The sequence below is a fragment of the Stegodyphus dumicola genome, chromosome 12 (genome assembly GCF_044657685.1).
Source record: "Stegodyphus dumicola isolate Sdum_Otavi_A_Nest chromosome 12, ASM4465768v1".
Lineage (NCBI taxonomy): Eukaryota > Metazoa > Arthropoda > Arachnida > Araneae > Eresidae > Stegodyphus > Stegodyphus dumicola.
In genome coordinates, this window is record NC_140779.1 from 13,453,051 (window position 1) to 13,477,509 (window position 24,459).

At 31.3% G+C, this 24,459-nt stretch overlaps 1 protein-coding gene across 3 annotated transcripts in view; it reads right to left on the reverse strand.

Annotated features, from left to right (window-relative positions):
* ERR (estrogen-related receptor) overlaps window positions 1-24,459 on the reverse strand; it is a 169,014-nt gene that overhangs the window by 12,118 nt on the left and 132,437 nt on the right. For all 3 annotated transcript variants that reach the window (XM_035358148.2, XM_035358146.2, XM_035358147.2), the window contains 6 exons: window positions 20,702-20,957; window positions 19,850-19,966; window positions 19,619-19,723; window positions 17,248-17,409; window positions 15,900-15,984; window positions 9,739-9,932 (listed from right to left, as the gene is read on the reverse strand). In XM_035358148.2, the coding sequence (XP_035214039.1) occupies window positions 9,739-9,932; window positions 15,900-15,984; window positions 17,248-17,409; window positions 19,619-19,723; window positions 19,850-19,966; window positions 20,702-20,957 (919 nt within the window). The remainder of the gene's footprint in view (window positions 1-9,738; window positions 9,933-15,899; window positions 15,985-17,247; window positions 17,410-19,618; window positions 19,724-19,849; window positions 19,967-20,701; window positions 20,958-24,459) is intronic.

Genomic DNA, 24,459 nt, shown 5'->3' on the forward strand with positions numbered 1-24,459 from the left:
AAACCTGTAGTTTATAAAAAAAAAAAAAAAAAAATTTAACATTACTTCCGACGTCAGCATAAATCACAATTAAGAAAACATTCGAGTTTTCAGATTTCACAAAAGTGCTGATAATCTCTTCTTCATTACAAAAATATTTTCCCTTTGTGAAAGGACCCAGATGTTAACCGTTTGATGGTTCATTTTTTATTTATTTACATTTTTATTTATACACAAGGTCTTTATTATTTCTGTAACTGAACAGGCCTTTACTTATTTATGATAACTAAATATTGATATTTATTTTATTATGCATATGCTGAAAATATCAACAACACTTACCTGCCAGTAGGCTTCCACCAATAGGTAAAATGAAATAATGAATTAAACTACACACAACCTACTAATTCTTATTAAAGTTTTCTGTCAATTAAATGCAGAATCTGCAGAATGTCCAGAAGCTTTGTGTTTGTCTCACAATCCTGGAAATGTTTTCCTTCATATTATTGTTAAGATGCTTTTTTTTTAAGAAAAAACATGAATCGACATTTAATGCAAAATGCTGTATAATTATTTTAAATATGAAAATAAAAATATGAATTATGAAAACATGCATTTAATTGATTCAGTTTATTTATCCTCAGAAAGCTAATGCGGCACATAAATGACATATTATCACAGTATGGTCAACACTTAATTCATCGGCAAGTTTTTAAAAAAGATTTTGAAAACTTCATTGTCAATTTATACCTTATTGACACTCAATCCTGTTGTTCAGAAATAAAAATTAAGATGAGTATATAAATGAACAACATAGAATTTATACACACTCCACAAAGACCAGCTAATTAATTTATAATTTTAGTGTTTTAATAGTTCAGTGTTAATAATTACATATTCCTAATAAGTTAAACCATACAGATTTGAGATTTTCCTGAAGTAGATAAAATCCTATTAATAAAAAGGAAGGCCATCATAATAAAATTTTAAACACTTCACTGACATCTGAAACAGTTCTTAAATATGCATTACTAACCAAATGAATTATTATTCATTCTGTACAGTCAAAAGTCTTTAATCCGGACTTCGGCAATTCCGGATAATCAGTTTTTCCGGATTATAGATTATCAGTTTAAATCTGGTAAGATGGCATGCAGAAATTATACAATTCAAAATATGAAATCGTAATTTATGAAATAAAGAGCAATTGTGATCTAAAGGGTATCAAAATTTACCAAAAAAAAAAGGGGGGAGCTTAATTTTATTTGTTTACTTTTCTTTCAATGTGCGCATGCACAAAGCATACATTACGCATAGTCGAAATTAGAAAATTACAACCAGAAAACTATTTGATGTGTATTCGTGATGTTTATAATAACGAGGAAATTAATTTAAATTATATCGGAGTACATCGAGATGAAACACTACATTTAGTAAGGAATTATAAGCCGAATAAAATAAAAACATCTGCCCTGAAGATGAGGATAGTGCTGACAGTGCAACTTCCAGTTCATTGCGTGCCACGACGTCCGTCTGATGCAGTTAGTGGCACAGCTTTGTATAGAATTCTTAGGTTTGAAACCCAGTTATTTAAGGTTCCAGTAAGTCACTAAAGCATGTGAGGAGAGTTGTTTTGTATTATATTAAGTAGCACTAGCTGCAAGGAATAAGTTTTCTTTTTTATCAATTTTTACATTTGTGTGGTGTATCTTGTGACAACATTAACAATTATTGAAAGGTAGTAACTTGCTTTAAACATGTAGAGATAATTTAAGGTTAAGAAGTTAGTTTCAAATAATTAAATTAGGTAGTTAGATACCCTTAATCATTACAGATTTACACAGCCACTATTAAATTTATTTATTTTTTAAAAGTATTTGCCAAAAAAGCACTATTAAAAACATTTCATTGATTAAAAAACATGTAATAAATGGCATAAATTCTTAAACAATATTAGGATTACACATTAAAAACTACAAAACATTTATTTTGTAGCAACAACACACAACTAAATATTTTGCATCTTTTTAATCTGAAACCTTCCGAGATATTTTGGCTAATTTATATCAGTTTCCTTCTCTATAAGCATCTTTTCTAACAATTAGAAATTGGTTTCAATATGCAAAATAATGTTCCTACTAGTTCCTACTTTATCGCCTAGCCCGTCAATCTTTCGACAATGTACCTACGAGTTTTTACTTAATCAGGCAAAAGTTAAATAGTCCCAAACTCCTGACAGACGTGAAGCAAATTATCACTACGTCTGAAAGTAACTACAAAGTCAGATAAAACTTTAAATAAATATCTTTTTATTTAAACAGAACATAAAGGCACATTCTTACACTAACAAAATCAACTACAGCTCGTAGTGATGCAACTAAATTCAAACTAAAAATGTGGACTAGTAGTCAAAGACTACACAATTTAATTTTAATCTAAGCTGACTTGGTAACCCTATTGTTGTACAAATTCAAATGTCGGAAGCAATAACGCAAAGACAAATAATTACAAATAACCTCAGTTTCAATACTATCTCACTGATTTTCATTCTGGGAAGGAAATGGAAAGTAGAAATTATAGAAAAGGCTGAAATTATAAACAATTGGTTAAATTACATAATAATAACTGTACATATATTTGAAGCCTATTTTCTTTCTCTTTATGCATTTTCTTTCTTCAATGCATTAGCACTTCATTTTAAAATTTAATTAAATGATTTCTATTATTCTAAAAAAAATTCATGCATTTCAAATTTATAGGAGGAGTTGCTAATTTTGTTTTAATAAAAAATTTAGAACAGGCACTGGTAGCAGAATTTACGATGCACTGAGATTACATCAGGTGGGAAAATGCCTAGTATGATTCATGCACTGAAACATATAAGATGAATCTTATAAATTGTCAGCTTTCAATTTCTTTATTAATAGAAAAATTCCTTTCCATAGATGCCTCTTCCCGTAATAAGATTTGAAACATTTTTGATAATTTCCAGGCTTGTGTCTAATAAAATGAAAATAAGAGAAGATAAACAAGTTAAGAAAAATGTTATTTCTTAAAGATAATTTCAGTATATCACCATTACTTTTTAGAAATTTATGAATGTCCTAATGTTTTTTAAAAATATCATCAAAAAATTCCCAAGCATCTGAATAAAAATTTTCTACAGAAATTTATGTTAAAAATTTCCAAAATGTTGATAAGTCACCAAATCTGGAACCATTAGAATTCACAGCCTCAAAAGGAAAAATTGTTTAAGAGCTCTTCATTAGAAATAATGAAGTAATTCTGAAATGCTTATGTTTCATTTCTTGCCCAGAAACTGAAGTATCTCACCGTTTATGTTAGAAATAGGAACAAATTATAATCCATGAACCTATTCAATATTTGCCAAAATATTTCTCCAAAATGCTGATTCACACTCAAAATCGCAGTCACAAAAACAGGTAGAAATTTCAGATGATTAAAATTAAGGACCTTCTGCCTATTTTGGTCGAAATTAAGGACTTATAATCAAAAATAAACTAGACTTTTAAGGTACAAACTTTGCTACCAACTCCAACTTCTTGAAAGGAATTTTTCAGACAAATTTTGGACACATTTTTAAATCCCCTATGCAACAATGATGCATAATGTCAAATGCCCGTAGCTTTTCTATACTTCATCACAAGCGCAAAGACAAAACCTGGCATCTGGCTCACTCATCATACTGCAATAGAAACTTTACAATAAAAAAAGAAAGGATGTGAATATAACCTCAATTACCAATTACGACCAAATCACACATTATAATAGTAATGATAATTAAAATTGCATTAAGGACCCAAATTAATTACAGTATCAGAACCAATACCAATTCAAACATAATGATAAAAAATAATTTAAAATGCAATCTATTGGATTAAAATTTCTGCCATTAACAAATACTTTAAATTTTATACAAAAATACAAACACAGAGCTGCTGAAAAGAAAAAAAAAAAAAAAAAGAAAAGAAAAGAAAACTATGGGCAAAAATTTAGATTTTCAGATACCTTATGAAGTGCATAAATAAACAGGGATATTCAAAATGTACAGTATTTTTAAAGACCTTAATAAATTAATTTTTAAACAGTGACTTACTAGAATGAGTTAAAAAGGATGGAAAACTCAAACAGTCTCTAATGAATATGTATGGTATGGTGGCATCTCAATCGCTAAACAAAAAATGGCATCAAAGGAAGAGAAGGCTTTTTGTATCTTGCAGTATGCAAAATCGGATCTGTAATTTTGGTATAATGTACACTTCGTAGATGCTATGGAAAAGACAGTCTGACTTACAAAAGTGTTTGAAAGTGGTATCACCAATTTGAAGAAACAAGCTGTTGTTATAAAGGCAAGTGAATGGAAAATATAAGAGCAATGTTTCTAAGCATCCCAAAGAAATAAACTACTGAAGCAAGTTATGAACTGGAAATTCTGCAAGTAAAGGTGTGGCAATTTTGAGAAAATGACTGTAAATGAAACATTACAAATTGCAGATGATTCAAGCTTTACCTCCTAGAGACAAGAACCAACAAATGGAAGGCATGCAGGACAAATGTAACATGAGAATGACTCCTCCCACCTCATATTTAGTGATGAGGCAACATTCCATATCAGCAGGAAAGTTAATTGGCACAATTTGTGAATCTGGGAGACAAAAACCTTTCCAGTACCATGAAGCATGAGCCAGATTCGGCTAAAGTGAATATGTTTTGTGCAATTTTGGAGACCAAATTCTCCTAATCATTGGATTTGCCATGCCAGAAGAAACAAATAAGTGTTGCTTCTCCACACTCCTAGGTCACTAGACATTACCCCATATAACTTTTTCTTGTGTGTCTTTGTAAAAGACCAAATGTATGTGCCACCACTACCACACAACTTGGAGGACCTTCGAACATGAATAGGTAATGTTCTGAACTTAGTAAACACCAGACATGTGCAAGCAAGTGTGGGAAGAATGGGCTACCATCTGGATGCTGTCCGCGGAACTCGAGAAAATCATGTCAAACACTTATGTCATTATTTACTTTATTCTAGTATGTTAAAATATGGCACAGCATTTCAAATAACACTGAATTTTTAAGCACAAAACAAGATAGTTCTAAATTAACATTTATATTATAATATGCACAATTGGAAACTATTAAAGTGACTACTTATGCAACAATTTAGCAGTTTTTTTTTTTTTTTTTTTTTTTTTTTTTTTTTTTGTTAAAGGGAGGGGGATTTACACACAGAACAGATTAACAGAAATATTACCAGTTTTCCATGTATTATTTTATTTCCAATAATTTCAACATTTTATAGATTGATATATTTTGCATGAAAGAAATCAAATGACTGAGATGTTCATATCATAACAACCTTACAGCAAGTATCCCATCATAAGGCAAGTATTGAAAATACAGATTTACTGACCCAAGAAATAGTACTAAAAAATGTTTAACCGTAAAAGATATTTTGCTAAAAATGTAAAATTGACACAAAAACATTACAGTCCAACAGCAAAGAAAATGATCAAGTATTTATAGCAAACCAAATCATTTAAAGATTTAAGGTAATAAATATTTTGTGTACATTTTCTTTTCATTTCACAGAAATTATTCCAACTGATGACACTAAAGACTGTTGCATAAACCACAGACTATCATTAAAAAAATGAATGTCTACGTATAATATAGATTATTTTTGTTTCTGATACTTTCAAAAGCATCAGAACAATTAAGAAAATAAAACATCACCAAAAAATAATAAATAAATAAATAAATAAAACAGAGTCTGCCTAGTTACTATATACCTCCTTTCATGAAGACTTGCTCATCCTGATGTTAGCACAGTTGATAATTTTGAGGATACCATTTCAAAGACTATGCAACATTAGAATTCATTCTAACAACTTTGTCAAAACTAAAAATTTTTACATACCTTATTAAAAATAGAGATCTTAAAGAACATGAAAGCATTTTGAATTTATATAAATACTTCATATTTATAGAAAACAAATCCAAAAATTCTCTTAAAATATGATTAATGATTAGATTTGTAACAGGAACTATAAAAGAAATGCTTTTGTGTCAATTTATAATTTTGCATGAGCTCAGAACAAAATTTCTTCATTAAGCACTTTTAAAAATTTAAACATACATCTAGGTCATTAAATATTTCTGATAAGAAACTTATTTTTTCCTTACTATAAATGCACACTTATAATTTAGTTTCTGCCCAAAACTCTGAATTCATCACTATGTACACAATATGTACAAGCATGTAAAATAATAAACTTTGTAAATCTAAACTCTAATTTAATTGCAATAGTCACTTAACCCTTTCGTGACGAGTCTTTTTTAAACACTAGAATGCTAAAAACTAAGATGTTATATTTTTAGAAAATTTTTGAACACTGATTTAGAACCGGGACATATATGTCCCATCAGTCCTGACCGCTGGGACATATGTGTCCCAGTAGTCTTCAATGAGTAATTTTGTAAAGAAAACCAATGATTTTCTAGTCGTAAAAATTTAATTACGAATGGTATGGTTTGAAACAATCAATGCACAATGCGATATTACACATCGTGCACATTATTTTAGTGCACGATTCCTTCTTTTGTTATGCACATTTATGACACCGACGTTGTGTTTTTGCTGTTACTGGCAGATGGTCACCATCGAGTAAGCTTCATGATGTTTTGGATGGGTGTCCAGTTCCTCTACGGCGTTGATACTGTGCGTTGAGCTTTCCGAACACCATCAAGGCTTTTGCAAGAGGTACAATGAAATCAAGAAGTGGGATTTTTCGATGTTTGAGTTCGCAATCCATGAGTTGACCACTGCGCTCATCAATAGGCGAAAAAATACTTTTTTCCACCACTTGCAAGATTTTCGATCTAATTCATAGACATTTGCCATTTGATCTGCAAGGTCTACACCTCCCATGGTTTTGTTGTAGAATTCGATTGCCACAGGGCACTCAAATTCTTCTTTGCTTCCATCTTTCATGGTGCGGTTTACTTTTGTGTATTTAGCTCCGTGGCAATTACTTAGCATCATCACTTCCTTTGAATCAAGCCACCTTGCACACAATGTTCCATTTTTAGTTACGAGAAACTCAGCCTCACCCCTTTTGCTTAGTTTTGTTTCAAAATTAGGAACATCTTTGCGTGTCTTGATGCACGTACCAACAGCAGGAAATTTCAGGGTTTCCATCAGGTGCACGCTTGTAAAAAATCGGTCAAACGCAAGTATCACGTCTTTACCTCGGATTTGTCTCCGTTAGCTTTGATACTACCCATTCCCTGAGTGTGCCTTGAACTTCACCCGTTTCTTTTCCAGAATAAATGTTCATGTCATATACATATCCTGGTTTGAATCACATCGATGCCAAATTTTTATCACTCTTTTCACAGGTTTCATCAGCATATATTGTTTGAGGGATGAATGTCCCTTGAATTTCACCATTGATTCATCAATAGCTTGATATGAGCTTTCACTTAAGCACTGTTTGAAGGTTTGTTTCAGGCACGAAACAACCTCATCAATATAATATGTTTTACTTGCATTTTTTGGCGCACCAAAATATAGTTTTGACAGCAACGTTTTACATCTGTCTCTTGAAATAGCATTTTTTATTGCTACGTTTCCCAAAGAAGGATTAGATGACCAATAATGAGAGAATTTAATCACCCTATTGTAAGACATGACAAGCATGCATCCAAGGACAAACATAATTTCAGAGGGGTCTGTAGGGTGAATTGTTTGTCCTAACTTTTCGAGCCGTTTGTTTGTGCATTGAGAGATCCAAATCATAAGACTTTTTGGAAATATCTTAAGAAACACGTCCAATTCGGTAGCTGAACGATTTAAGTTGAATAACAAACTAGGCAATGACTCTGCTGGAATTGTCATTCGAGGTTGGAAAGTTGAATCTGCATAAAACCATAAGATTGGTTTGCAGCCTGAGGCATTAGCTGATGATATCTCATCAACTGATGAAAGTGATGCCGTATCAGTATTACTCAAAGCATCGCTGTTCTTTGTATTTTGGGAAATCGTATGATCGATATCCCTTTCACACTCGTCTGAATCGGATGAGTACTGCAAATTGTGTGTTGGATCTTGAAAATCAGGATCGTCTATTTAACCATCCAAATCAATATCTTCTAAAATTTTTTTGATTTCTTTATTAGTAAGTCCCCGGCGTCGAGTCATTTTAGATTGAATTAATATGTGCCTAAATTAAAAATAATAAGCAACTATTTCAAAAGTAACCGAAAAATATAATATCTAGAGAAATGATCACATAGGACTGTTGGGACAATGTGTTCTCACTATCCAAGATGAGAGGGACACATATGTCCCGATAATAAAAACGGAAGTAAAACTTTGCCACTTAGCAGTTTATTAGAGGTAATCCGCTTCGTGAGTAACTTATCTGGCCTTAGATTTATGGATAAATCAAAATTTAATCGAAAATAGGTGGTATTTTCCAAAACTAAACTATTTACGTTCGTAGAGTATGGAATGAGCTGCTACAACACTTCAAAAACACAGTAATTGCATCATGTACGGTAGTGCCATCTATGTTCTGTGAATGAAAATACCTTCAAAAATATTGGCAGGACTGGTGGGAAAGTCTCCCATTAGACAGAGAAGTGTTTCTATCTCAAAAGCATTTTTTGAAATTTGCTTGGGACGTATGTGTCCGTTAGGCACGAAAGGGTTAACTCTCAATTTTAATTTGGTTACTTTTCCTTTCTGACCTAAAAAAGCACCTGTTTATAATACACTTAAAATTGTTAACCCATGTCATATGATTCTTGCATTATGCTAATGAGCAGACATTTAAATGACATTTCAGCCAATATTTAAAATTAACCCAAAGCATAACTAATATAAATTATTCTGAACTGGGTTCATATGTTCTCTTTCTAGTTTCTCTCCTATCAATTTGATTACCACCTGCTACTCCTTTCTCCATAAAAATTAACTGCTTTACGATGTAGTAGAAAAGGTACTCATGTGATCATGCACATGCACATAGGCAGAATTCATTATAAGAATGTCCTGCTCAATAAAAAGTGTTAAATTGATCATGACTGTCAATACCGTTTATTTATAAATTCTGTGCTGTGTCAACAAGCTCTATATTGTTACATACATATACAGACTCTAAAATATAATAAACTTTCAATTTACACTAATCAAATTTTTGGACTTTTCTTAAGATCTTACACTTTTACTTTTTCTTTTGAAATGTAATGAAAAATTCATTACTTTATAAACCAGGATACACATAAAAATCAAAATTTTAAATTCTCAATTCTTGAATACTGGACGAGGGAAATAAAAAAAAGACAAGATGACAATCGTAAAATATAATTAAAATTTCAAATGTATGAGTAAAAATTTTAAACACACTTTGTAAAATTCCCTTATGTTACGTCACTATAAAAATAAAGAAAATTATAATATGGATTTGATTATTCTGCATGAAAATGAATAAAAGCTATATTTTATGATGACTGCATGACAATTTCTCTTCACTAAATATTAAAATTACAAAGAATTACATATTTATATATTTTATGGGGTCAAAAATGTATTTTTTACTTAATAAACTTTGTATTTTTCTAAATCTAAACAAGAGATGCATTATAACTAAAAGCAGCTAAATAAACAATGTGTTTAAAATACAAATAACATGGGGCAAAAATACACTGATGGCATTTCTTTCTTACCAGCATTAGTTAATAAAAGTGCTTTTAATGCTAGATATTCTTCTCTTGCTATATTTAATACATCCAACCTTTTGACTAGCCTAATACAACGAGAAAATATTTCCGACGCTTGACATTCTGCAGCTTGTTGTTCATCCATTGTAAAATCTGATGTAAAGATCAATTTTGGCGGTGAGCTAGCCGACTGATAAGATCTGAAAAGGAGAAAAAAAAAATTCTAACTTAGCAACCAACAGTAATGATTCCAATATTATCTTAACCAACAGTAATGATTCCAATATTTTTCATGCTATACACCCCAAGAAAATATCTGTAACCCTAATAAATTTGTAGTCTGACAACTGGCCTAAAATGTGACTGAAAGATGGTAGTCAGTCCTTTTGTACCCCAAGTAAGAATATCATGAACTATAGTACTATAATGCATAAATTCAAACCTTTTTATTCCACAAAAATAGTAAAAGTGCTGATGTATAGTTTATCAAGATGTAGTCAGTAATATCATATATTCATATTACATTGAACTGCATGATGTGAACAATGGCATTATTACCTTCCCCCAAGTTTTATCAAGCCTTTCAGTATCAAGAACCTGCATTTCGATCATTTTTCCAGTACAGTGGATCATTGACTGTGACAATACTTTACAAATTTATGTATCTTTCTAATATATAAAACAAGTAAGTCACAGAAACATAGTGACTGAGGATTCTTCATACAAAAGAATACATAAGAAATGGATTTTTTTTTAAAATCTAGTTGACATTCCACAATTTTTTTGTTCCAGAAGAGCACTTATATCGGATCATTTTCAAAATCAACAAAGTTTTATTCAAAGTCTATGCCTTAGTGTTGCCTTTTCATTTAGTTTTAACTGTTACACTAGCATGTTACTTTTCTAGTTAAATTCAACTATCAATCTGCACACAGTTACTACTTTTCTCCCCCCCAAAAAAACAATAATAATAATAATAATAATAAACTTCTCCAAAAATTATTAGTAAATAAAATTCCTCCTCCCACACCCAAGCATGGGGGGAAGGATGTTTTAAACAACATGAAATTATCACCTTTCTAATATTTTTTACATTTATTGACATAAATACCTAAAATAATACTTGGACAGGTCAGTTTTAATGACAGTAAAATATCAGTCCTATTTCACAAAGTTCTAAGAGATAGATTTATCTGATTTTTAAAAAAAATTATTAAATCTTAACACATATATTAGTAACATTGAATTTATAAACATTAACAATTTTTTTTTCAACAGTTTTAAACACTTTGCTTCTTTGCATTTTATATATGTACGTAAATCAAAATTCTAAATATGATTTGCAACAGTGCTCTTAAGTTTCCTCTTTGGTTATTTCCTTTTTCTGTTCTAAAAAAAGTAATTGCTTATAATAAACTGCTCTGAATTATGTGGTTCCAAAATTAATTCATGTTATATGATTCTTGCATAATGCTAATGATGAAGATACTTGCATAAGACTTCAGCCCATCTTTGAAATAAATTTTGGGAAGCAAAATTTAATATCAGCCAACAGGGACAAAGGTAAACTGAAATTAAATTAGATCAGTCTGAACTGGGTTTTCATCTTAGATGCATTGCATTCTCTTTCCTGCTTTGCTACTGCAATGCCTGCTGCTTCAGATATATTTCAAAAGTCTGAAAGGTACCAATGTAATTTTTCAAGAACAGTTGTGCCATTTAATCTGCCTTGTCTTAAAATATGTTTGATGACGAATATAAAGAAATATTAGACTGGCCATTATACTGCAACTGTTTTAGTCTTTGTTTTCTCTTCCAATTTATTACATATTTGGTATATATAAGTTAAAAAAATATGAAATGAGCTTCTAATTTTAATTGGCTACAATCTAACATTCTAATTTCATTTGGACATTTCTCAATTCTTCATTTCTCCTTTCCTTTCATTTCATCTTTAGTCTAATTTATTCAACAGATGGCAGTACTTGGCAAGCTAATTTTGTAATTATATCTTGTGTCACTGCACATGCAAAATCTGTGTGAACTGAAAGTGTTTTTTCGTGGAATCTAAGATGTATCATGAAACTACACGCAAAATGTGATCTGTAAAAAAAAAAAAAATTATTTTTGTAAAATGGTACTTTTTATTCCCTAATGCAATACAGAGAGTATGTACAGCATCTCAAATCTGATCTCGACTTCACTGTGGCAGCGATTACCATAGACGCTCTTCTTAAAAGGTTTTCTACTCTTCAAAGAAACATTTAAACTGCTCAAATACTGTCTTCCAAGTTACAACTGCATTTTTGTTTCTATTTTCAGCACTTTGCGGGTTTCGGATTAGTGTTACCCAATCTGAAACAGTACTTCAAATTGACTTTCAGCTCCACCTTGCACTGCATTAATAACACATACTAAACATTATTATATGAAATTGTCAAGAAATGTCAATTCATTTTGCAATGTTAGTTCAGATAGGGAAAACCTCTCACATATGACTGCAAGAATAGATCTTATCATTGAATTTTAAGGAGTGACTTATCCTACTTCCCAGTCATAGCTTGTATTTTATCTGGATCAAACAATGTTATTAAACATTTAAATTTATTTAACATCTATCAATAAACTAGGTTTTAAGCATTTTCTATAGCACTGCATATTAAGATGAAGAACACAGATTGAAGGCTTCTGATTTTGATGCTTCCTGACAGATTATAATAAGTTATTTCCTACCATTTTTACAAAAATCAATTTCTACCAACCCCTAATTTTTCTTAACAATCAATGAATACTGAATATGCTAAATTGGTTCCTCTTTATATAGATTCCATAATGGAAGCAAGTTGAATTAAATTTCTACAAATACATATTTACTAAAGAAATATTGATTATATTATATTGATTAGTAAGAATGTATCAAAAAAGAGGGAACTCATAAATAACTCAACATACAGGGTGTTTCATAGATCATACGACAAACTTGGAGGGGTGGTGCAGCGTACTAAAACATGCATTTTTTTATAGGAATGTAGAGTCTAAAGTGACGGGTTAAGGCAGTAACGCAAAAAATGACACGAGAGGAAAATGTGTTTATGTACAAAATCAACGCAAAGTGCTTCTTCGTAGCAATACAGTACTCACAATAAATGTTCAAAATTGCGACCACCAGCAGTAATACATGCCTGGTAATGTCACGGAAGGGACTGACGAACATTTTGAAAAATGGCAGGCATTTCGCGAACGCTTGCAGCCGCAATGGCTAGTCGTGCAAAGAGGTCCTCCAGTGAGTCAACGGGAGTCTCATAAATGATGCTCTTCAGATGGTCCAATAAAAAATAAATAAATAAAAAATAAAAAAATTCCAAGATGGATAAATATGGTGAAAGGAGTGGCCGTCAAACAGGTCCACCAAGGCCAATCCATCAGCCCGGAAACGTCCCATCCAAGTAATTATGAACCCACACGTGGTTATGGGCTGGTGCATCATTATGCTGGAACCACATGCGATCATGCGACAGCCGGAACATCCTGCAGCATTTCCGGTAGCACCTCTTGCAGAAACATATGATAACATAAGCCATTTGTACGTGCAGGTAAGAGGTATGGGCCTATGAGGTAGTCATCAACAATACCCATCCACACATTCATGGAGAAGTGGGTTTGGAATGCATGTGGACGTGTGCCATGCGGATAATGAGTTGCCCACAAGTGCATGTTGTGGCTATTGAAGATGCCATCCTGTGAAAAAGTTGCCTCGTCAGTGGAGCAATAGCACACCCGATGGGAAATCCGCCTGCGCTGCACACTGCTGCAAGAACCAATGACAGAAATGAACTCGAAGAGGGTAATTTGTCTCTTGTAAGGCTTGGACTCTACAAATGATATGGGTGCAAACCATTTTCATGCAATACTCTCCAAACGGTGGAATGACTCAGCTGCAGATGACGTGCAATAGCTCTTGTACTTGTCTGAGGTGATTCATGCACAATGTTCAAGATGGATTCTTCAATATGAGGTTGTCGTGTCTACTCCTAGTGTCAGAGGTGGCTTCAAATAACCCATTTTCACACAGAGACCGATTCAACCACTTGAACATTGTGTGTCTTCGGCATACGCCTGTTCAGAAACCTTCCTGGTACAACCGTAGCACTGCTCTGCCGTTCCCATTAGCAGCACCATACATGAGATGCATGTCAGCTTTTTCCCCGTGCGTAAACTCACCCATCACGCTCGACATCAGATTTGCGAATGATCCTCTGATGCAAGGGATCGTGGTTTCTCCGCCTCACTACCACCCTCTATCGCTGCATTGCCAGCCCAATCACAGCTGTAGTTCCTATTACTGTTAGTGATCCCTTTTTTGAACATTTTTTGCGAATACTGTATTGCTGCAAAGAAGCACTTTGCTTTGATTTTGTACATAAACACATTTTCCTCTCATGTCAGTTTTTTGCGTTTCTACCTTAAGCCATCACTTTAGACCCTATATTCCTATACAAAAATACATGTTTTAGTATGCTCCATAACCCAAGTTTGTCCCATGATCTATGAAACACCCTGTATATATATCTCAATATATACATATATTTTCGAACTCGGCGAATTTTAGATCATTCAATCAATATATATATATTTAACAAACATTCTCTATTTGTAAAAAGCAAATTAAAGTTAATAAATTTAAATGAAATTTAATGCAAACAAATAAATGATTAATTATTGTTGTGAACTAATCCATAATATCATTTAAATTCTGAGAGTATATGTAAATCAAGTGTAAGTATCAAAATCCATTAACCCCTTGGGTACATTTGACATCTGAGACACGTCATTCACTTTTCCCCCCTTGGAGCGGATGATGTGTCTAAGACGTCAAACCAAAAATTAAACTCTTGGGTACATTTGACGTCTGAGAGACGTCATTCACTTGTTTTCCCTAGGAACGAATGATGTGTCTAAAACGTAATTTGAGGTTAGGCACAATTCTGTTCATTTCATTGTAGCTTGTATCAGTCATAATAGAAGAGGCAATTACAGTATTTCGGTGAACATTATTTGCGATACACTACCCCATTATGTAAAAAACATGGAATATATTTTATGATAGTGATAGCGAAAGTGACTTTGAGAAATCTAAAGAAGAATTGTTTAGTGATCCTGAAATTGACAATTACAATGAAATGAAAAGCGAAGGTGATGAAGACGATATTGAACTAGAAAAATTATGACAATTGTAATATAAAACCAAGGTTTGGAAGACGCACAAGACGTCTATCAAGCAGTGACAGTGAATCTTCTTGGGAACCAGTATCAGAGGAATGGATTTGGGAAGAAGAAAATGTAGCAGATATAAAAAATTTTTCTGAAATATCTGGAATTAATCCTTTGAGCCTGCATATACTAGGTGGTAATCCTACGCCTTTAGATGTTTTGAAAGAAGTCTTGAATGAAGATTTTTGGGACACTACAGTAGAAGAGACGAATAGATATGCCAGACAAGTGATAGAAAAAGAAGGTTGTGTAACAAAACAAAACAAACAAAAAAAAAAAAAAAAAGCGATGGTTTCCTGTAAGTTCAGATGAAATGAAAGCTTATATTGCATTGTGCATCTTGATGTCGCAAATGAGGAAGCCAAAAATGCATATGTATTGGTCAGAAAGATATGCAATAAGTACTCCTATTTTTGCCAGCACTATACCACGGAATAGGTTTTTGATATTTCAAGCTTTCTACATTTTACAGACAATGAAAAGGAAAATAAAGATGACAGAATAAGAAAGATTAGAAATATAGTGGATTACCTAAATAATAAATTTTGTTACCTTTATACTCCTGATAGTGAAGTAGCTATTGACGAATCGCAACCAAAAATTATATCCGTTCCACATGCAAATATTTTCTCAAATAAATCCTACCCAAGGGGTTAATAAATAAAAAATTCATTATATATATATGATGAATGATTTAAAGTTTATTTATTCATAAAATTAATCAATTTCCTCTTTCAGAACACTAATATTTGGAACATACAGTGAATTTTTTATAGGAATATGAAGTTTTATAAAAATGAATAATAATCTGACTATCAAATACTTCTTAATTCATTTAATTTTTAACACATCCAGAAGTACATAAACCACAGAATTACCTAAAATAAAATACATACCTATATGCCAAGGACAGAGAAAGTATTTCTGCCCATGTTGTCTGTAGAAGCTTCATCTGGTCGTTTAGAGTAAGATCTGTAAACCCTATAATTAAAGCTTATTTTTAACATGCTGTTATTTTTTAGCTGTTACATGAAATTACACAACTTCAAGCAGTTCCCCTATAGGAAATTATTTATTAAACATAACTGCCAACTTTGAAATGTAAAAAACCAAGAGGTTTCTTGCGTGAAAACTGGGAATTTCAGGGAGCTTTTCAAGCTGTGTGGTGACACTATTCCAGAAGAACCTGAAATGACTTGACTTGTCAGTTCAGATTGCATGATTCAGGTTACTGAACTAATTATTATTCTGATTAGATATTCTAAAATTTATGTTCTTTGGCAAATTTCATTTTGTATTTTTTTTTTTTTAATACACTTTCACAGTAAGTAAAACCCAAGTAGGGAAGAAAAGTTTAATTTATCAAAATGCTTTTAAATATGATGAAAATAAAATTCATAATTAATGTGAGTACTATTTTGTGGATAAACAAAGTAATGCACTACTTATTGAAGTAAAACAAAATTATAAATATTTAACGATTAAATATTGGTTTAATCTTCAGAAAAGATTTTACAAATGTTTAGAGAATATTAAGACAATTCAGATCAAACAAAATTTTGATAAGAAAAATTAAGTTGCAAATAAGTAGGGCGAGTGGGGGGGGATGGAATTTGCCCAATATAACCTTTTCTCTTTTGATGGTTTTATACTGAAACCACCTACTATGGAAAATTGGGAGAGTTGGCAGCTATGTAATAATACCAAAAAAAATGTATTTGTTTCAGACATGCTGTTACAGAGACAAAAAGACCACAAAAATAGTCTTCATCACTTATCAAAATATCTACACATAGTTTAAAAAAAAAAAAAAAAAAAAAAAAACACTAATCTTTTTCAATCTATATTAAACAGCTTTTAACACTGTTTTCTACCTGTGATTTCTGTTTATTGGTGTAGTTTCTCCCATCTTCAACATTTTTATTATCTGAAGAATGACTGAATAAAACAAATTTTGAAGTCTACAAAACTTTCTAATAATGCATCCTCCAAAACTGGAAAGTGAACTCAATTGAAATTACATTTACAGAATACCTACATAGTTTTCTTTTAATATCTGTATTGCCATCAGTAAGAAAAAACCATCATAATCCTAGCAATTTTAGAAGTTCGCGTTACAGGTGATATTTAATGCAGCAATATTCTCAAAATGTATAATCAAAGCTAGATGCACTTACAGTATGCTTACCAATTCCCCCCGGGCAGATGAAAAAATAAAAGAGTTTACCAACACTTTTAACTTACCGGGTATCTGTTTTGCCCAGCCAATTGTTGCAACAAGCTCACGGTCAACTAAATCACTTAATGTGCTTATAGTTTTGAAATGGGACTCTGGAAGAGCTGGATTTGCTTGTGCTTGGAGTGGTTCTGGTTCACACATTACCAAAGCAGCAATTATTTTATTCTCTATAAATAAATAAATAAAACAAATAAACTTATGTTGAGAAAATCTTCAAATATACATAATTTTGTCACTTCTGAGAAAATTAAAAACTAAAAATTAAGTACATTTATAAATCATATAAAAATATGCGGATTAGTATTGCAATTTCAGGAAGAACTGCATTTATTTTTTAACAATATATTGGTTCAGGTCAAGCTAACTACTGCATTAATAAACTGCAATTAACAATTACTGCAAACTTATAAATGCAATTAATAAATTACTGCAGCATGATTAAAAATACATACATGTATATATTAAATTTAATTATTCAAAAATTTATGATAAACAACTCTTCATAATAATTAAAAGAATTTTTTATTCTGTAAGTGAGTAAATTGGTTATTTGTTCAAGATTCTAGTAATATTTAAAAAAAAAAAAATAAGAGATATTAATTTTCAATCACTTTATAACAGCCAGAAACATAATCACATTTAGCAAACAGCAATTTTTTCTGCAGAATACATTTCAGTGTTAGCTATCTGATGAAAAACTGAGCTGATTTACAATGTACTAGGATATACATATAAAATATGCCATATACTCTCATATATGACGGTAGCATTTACCTGAAAAAATTACCAAAATATATACAGGCAAGTTGGCATTTTAGATGGCAAGATGGCTTAGACTGCATTCATATTATCATTTGATATCAATAGAGATTTAATTAGAACACTCTATGGCACACTATTAAGGCATTTATCACAGAATGACTGATAATCACAAATAGCTAAGGACTCTTGTTATATAAACTTTTTCTCATATAAATACACCAAAATTTATTAAGTGCAAATACTTCATGTCATATAGAACAGACATAATTAATGAGACCCTACTTATACCAATATACAGCCTATTCTAATGTATTTTGTTGAAACTTGGTATATTTGTTACATGAAAAAAAGAAAACTGGAAAAAATAAATAAAATATAAAATAATAGTACAAATTTTGAATACTAGAAAAGGCTTTTCACACAACATTGAAAGTACATAAAGCAATTACGAACTCTTTAAAATACCTGTATCAATGCTATAAAATCAATTTTCTCCCTTGCCGTATGGAAGAAATGCCACACTTTACTGGTCAAATTGTTTTATCAGAAATGTAGTAATAATTTTATAAGAATATCAATGTCTGAAAAGCTTGCAAAAAGGGCTTTTGTAGAAGAATAGCTTGAAAAAGATTATTACAAAATTTGTCAAGAATGGACAGTTGGATGTTAGGACAAAGATAAAAACAAATTTCAAATGAAACTCTGCAAGAAGTTGGTCAACAAAGCATCTTGTTCATGAAATTGTTTGGCAAGTTTTGGAGAGGTGTCACATGATTGTTTCTATCCCTTAATATACAATATTTAAAAGGTTCTGTGATCCATTTTGGAGTGGTATTCATACATGAACTAGATGGTGCAAAAGCTGCAGTCTCAAGACCCGCATCAATGCACTGGTTTTGCTTACCAGTTTTCGGAAGAACTGCCATTGATGCACAGTTTTGGTTGTGGTCAGACAATGCGCATTTACCCAGCACAAAGCTATGAATATTTAGAACTGTTACATATGCAGTACTGTTAGTCTCCCTGTTGTGCATGAATAGCCTTTGCAATCCTGTTATGCGATTGTGTGATTTTACTGTCGACTTCTTGGAACCTTTATCTTTGAGGGAAGCACTTCTCAAAACCCTAAAAGAAGTAGCGTCACGAGTGCTCATTACTACAAACTTCTGCCTTATGAGAACAAAAATATATAGAAACAACTGTCTTCATGCTAAATTATACAACAACCATATTGGCTGACAAGGAACTGCTTCGTGTTCAATTTGGAGATGATTGAGTGATTTTAAGATGTTTTCTAAATGCATTCTGGAGGGAAAATTACAAAATCCAGATAAAACACATCATTTCATCAGAAGTTTCCAATTAGAGACAAAATAATCAGAAAAATAATAAAAATTTCTCTTCATAATAGCTTTTAAAGGTATTTTTGAACAGGATTGAAGAAAATTATTTCTAACTGTATATGAGGAAAATATTCGTTACACTAATTTTTAAAACTAAATAATATGTTTTGGAAGTCTACGTTGGAGAAAAAGGAAATCATCATGAAGGCATCTTTATTTTATATATAAAAGAAAACTTGATTTAAAATATGCAGTTTTATGGACTGCTTACCTTCTAATGAAGGTTTTTTACATGGTACTGGATGAACTTGGTAAGGACTTTCTTGACACCGTCTGTATTTTTGCCTACCGCCACGAACTCTGTCTAATCGGACACCTAGAAAATTAAAAGCAGCATATTTCACATTTATAAGAACAAAAATGCAATTAAAATTGATTTTGATTATTAAATTATTAGTTAATTTTCTAGCTTGACATTCAGATATCTTTAAAATAGATTTACCTTCTTTCAGCATGCCCATTTTTAAACATTTCTGAAACCTACAAGCCTGACATGCTTTCCTTCTTCGTTTATTGATTTCACAATCATTAGATGCAGGACATGTGTATTCAATGTTTCCTGAAAATTATGAAGCATCACTTACTAAGCATCATCCAATTTGTACTGTACTTAAACATAACTTATTATACCATATTTAATAATACATTTCTCCCCACTCGAACCCGCCCCAGCCTTTTTAGCATATGATTTGGAAGAAATTAATTTATGATAATGACTAAAGGTATGAACAGACAACAAAATAAACTGTCTACATAAAAAGAATAGCACTGAAAATAGTAACTGCAACTGATTAAAATATACATGCAAAAATAATTTGAATAGCTTTTTCTGACAATTCTTTCTCAAAGTAAGCAATTTTTTTAATATATTTTCATGTAAAGTAAAAAATTATTAAATGATAATTTTAACATATATGATAGCTTAAGTAATAATCTAAAATAGTACCAAAATTATGACATTAGGATGTAAATTCTTTTTGTGGTCCCCCCTACCAGTTAGGCTTTGTGGATGCCAAACCCTCTCATCCTGTGAAATTCCTTTTGACTCCTATTCGTACTGAGGGAATGCCTTAAATAAAGGTGTATCATCTCAAAAGGGTTAAAGGAAAAGAAGTGGAAGATTTTCTATAAATGAAGTTTGGAAGATAAGGCAGCTCAAATATTTTTAACAGTAATATTCCCTTCATCAACAAAATTCATATTGTAAATGCATTTCATTTACACAGTTTTATTTTTAGTATTAATGAAATACAAAATTTCACTGCATTAAGAAAAAGCAAAACAAAAACATTACCTTGAATGGTCCTTTTGAAAAATGCTTTACAGGCTTCACAAGAAGCAACACCATAGTGGTATCCAGAGGCAATATCACCACACACCAGGCACAAACGCTTTGGAGAGTCTCCAGATTTACCCTCTGAGTTTGAAACTACTACAGCACTAATACCATCTCCAGACATTGTACTAGAACAAAACATATCTTGATGATGGCTTTCTAAGCAACCAGGAGAAGATGGAGATTGATCACCCATTTTTCCAGAATACAGTTCCTATCAAATAAAATTTTTTATTGAACATTTTACACACTAAAGCATTATTTATATGTCATATTACGTAGCTAAATACATAACTAATAAAAATTTAAATTTTTGAAGATCCCCAACACAGCCATTAAATTGTATAAGGGTTGTTTTGTGCCAAATTTTACTATCATTTCAGACCAATGTGACCATTTTATCCATGGCACAAACCAGGAAGTCTGATAATTTTAAGGATCCCTTTATTAAAACTTTACAATATTTATTTATATTTTTGTCTTTGCCCCACCAACGATATACTAGTAATTTTTACAGATTTTCAGGAAAAAAGATTACTGCACGGTTAAGGGAAGCCTCTTAATGAAAATAAGCTCTCTTGAATTTAAAAAATGTATATTAAAAATCTTTGGATAAAAAAATTTGGAAGCAAGCTTAAAAAAATACTATAAAAGAAAGCGAAAACTTTTCACAGGTCTTAATTCAAAAATTTTTAAAGAAATCAGCGGAAAAAAAAAGGGGGGCCCAAATTTATTTGGATTAAATTTTACATAATAAAAGAAAAAAGCAAAGAAGTTAAATTAAAAAAGTGATGTTATTTAATATATTAATCAAATTCAATTAGCATTACTAATTAAGACACAATAACACGCCGAATAAATACTAATTCAGAAGTCAAACAACAAAAATCAGCGTATTTGCGGTTTTGCAGCTGAAGATGGTGGTTCGGTAAAACCATCGAAACTAGTCCAGTGAAAATTTTGTAAATGTAACGCTGATTTTTGTTGTTTGACTTCTGAATTAGCATTACTAAGTTTAAATTTTAAACATTGATTTTTTTTTTTAAAAAATGCTCGGATGATTGCCAGAGTAAACGAGAAAAACGTTTTACCCTGGCATAATTTGATTCATAGCATTGTTAACGGAAAACACTGTCCTGGTTTTTCAGAAAACGTCCAATTTTGTACCAAAATGTATACGTTAGAGGAATACTATACACAAATCTAACATGAACTTTGTCAATTAGCCAACAAAAACAAGAGATATAGAATTACCTCCCTTCTTTCATTTTTTAATTATTGGCTGCTTTCTAGGCCAGCATCCTAAAATAATCATTATAGGTTAGGTTTTTTTAATATGGTAAAATACATAAAGAATATCTGCCTGAGAAAGGATACCTTTGTGGAAGCTTTACTTTGGAAAACTGGCTTGTATCCATGTTATACATGTTATACATGGGGAAAACCTAAGGTGACCAGATTTTAACATTGGTAAAGTGGGACACCATTGACCGGGGGAGTGATTAAACATTTGGTCTACACAGAGCAACACAAATTTTCATAGAAAGAAAAATAGTATTGCAATATATTTTTAAAATTTCAACAAAAGTACAATTTACAAATAAATTAAAAGAAATTATGTACAGTATTATTTCATTCTTTGGCATATTTCTCGTTTGAGTGATTTTTGTTTAGTAGATTGCTGTTGTTGTTTGAAAGGTCATGACATTTTTCACAAGAATTTGTTAAATTATATTTCACACATAAAATGGCTTTCAAAGTCTCAACACTTAATTGTGAGACTTTGAAAGCCATTTTAAGCTATTGTTTGTTTAAGCCATTGTTTGAAAGCCATTGTTTTTTCTCTATTGCGATTTTCCCTGACGTCCAAGATTTAAGCTTTTAATTATCAATATATTTTTAATAATGATGTCTAATTAAAAAGATCATTTTCAGAAATATTACTATATGAGAAAATTTGAGTAATATGATCGAATAATTTTTGCACATTCCAACTAAGTTCTTGTTTTACTATATTCTGAACTTGTCATGCATTCTTCCTAAAAATAGGGATTTTTTTAAAAAGCTGTGGGACAAGTTGTTAAAAATCGGGACTGTCCCACCAAAAGCAGGATGTCTGGTCACCTTAGGAAAAACACAAAAATATACCTGCAGCCAGCTCGTTCATTTGATGTCAAGCCCAGGTCAAATGACCAGCATTCAGCAGCTTTAGAGCTTGGCTACAGATGAGCCAATATATATATAAACGATTTTATCGAGTCCAGCTAGTGTAACTTAATGGGTCCAGCTAACAAATTAATACTAACAATGAAGAACTTCGTCTGTTACTTTTGAATTGCTTAAATTGCTGATTAGTAGCAGAGAAATTAAATCTGAAAGAAAAATTAAGTACCTGATGTTTTGCTGAATGGTAACATACTGACATATGGAAGATAAAAAGATTTTATTTTGGAGAGTAGCAATATATTTCAATTAAATCAGCAAGTTTGTTAATTAAACTCGAAAAACAAATATCCTGCGCTTCACTGAGTGGCAAAATATTTCTTTTCAATCACTGAGTTTGTTAACTAAAAGTTTATTAATGTGTTCTGATGGAGGACTAAATGTGTTCAAAATTAGATATCTCTAGGTATCACTGTTTTTTCAAAATGTGAGGAACAAATATACATACAGATTCTTTATTACTTAATAGTACAGACTGCACATGAATGGAATCACACTTTGATTATGTATGACTGATGTATGCTTTGAGCAATTCAGGATGATTTATACACACTCTTTAAGGATTGAAAATAAAGGTGAGGAAACTTTGCCTCAGATGACAGTAAATTTTGTTCATGACAAAATATGAAAACAAAATAAATTTTTAAAACTTTAAAAAAACTCATTTTATACAATTAACTTACCTATATTCTGCATGCATTTACCTAAATGTCTGATATAAAAACGAAACAATTATAATTGATATTAGAGAACAAATGGGTAAAATTACACAGACTGTAATTAAATTACCATATCTCATTTATGACAAAAGAATTTTGAAAATTATAAAGTTCTGAATTAGAAACTGCATTAAGATTTTTTACATAACAGATCACTTATGTAAAGAATGCCATGTTAGAGTGAAGAGTCAAAGTAGAGAACAAAACTTTAAAGATCACGCACTGCTTTTCTGTAGTTTAGTGCAGACTTGTAATGTAGCATGCGATTTTGCCTAGCAAAGTTAAAGACAGTCTTTAGGAAACTTGCATAAACCCTTTATTAAATTTGTCTTTAATCTGCAGGCCTTTGATACTTTTATTTCTCAGTTTATTTATTCCAAGAAACACCAGTGCTGCATGTCATAATACTATTTATGTTAAATTTACTCTTCCTAAAGTCTCTTCTGGCTTCATTAAGATCAGCCAAATGAACTGCAGATAACATAAAATTTATCAAATGCTAAAAAATGTCATCCATTTTCAATAAATTAATCATTGGGTATCAAAATTGTTTAACATCAAGGTCATGGGACAAAATCCCATTGCTTAGTTAGCTATATTGAAAGATGTGAATATGTAAGATATTACTAAAATATACTCTGTCACAAAAAAATATATGCACCCCAGAAGGAAACGAACTACTATCATGAAACTTAACATGCTTGCAGTATATGAGGAGATAAACAAATGATTACAAATTCAGAACAAGAGATTGTTTTATTAAGAAGTTAAACA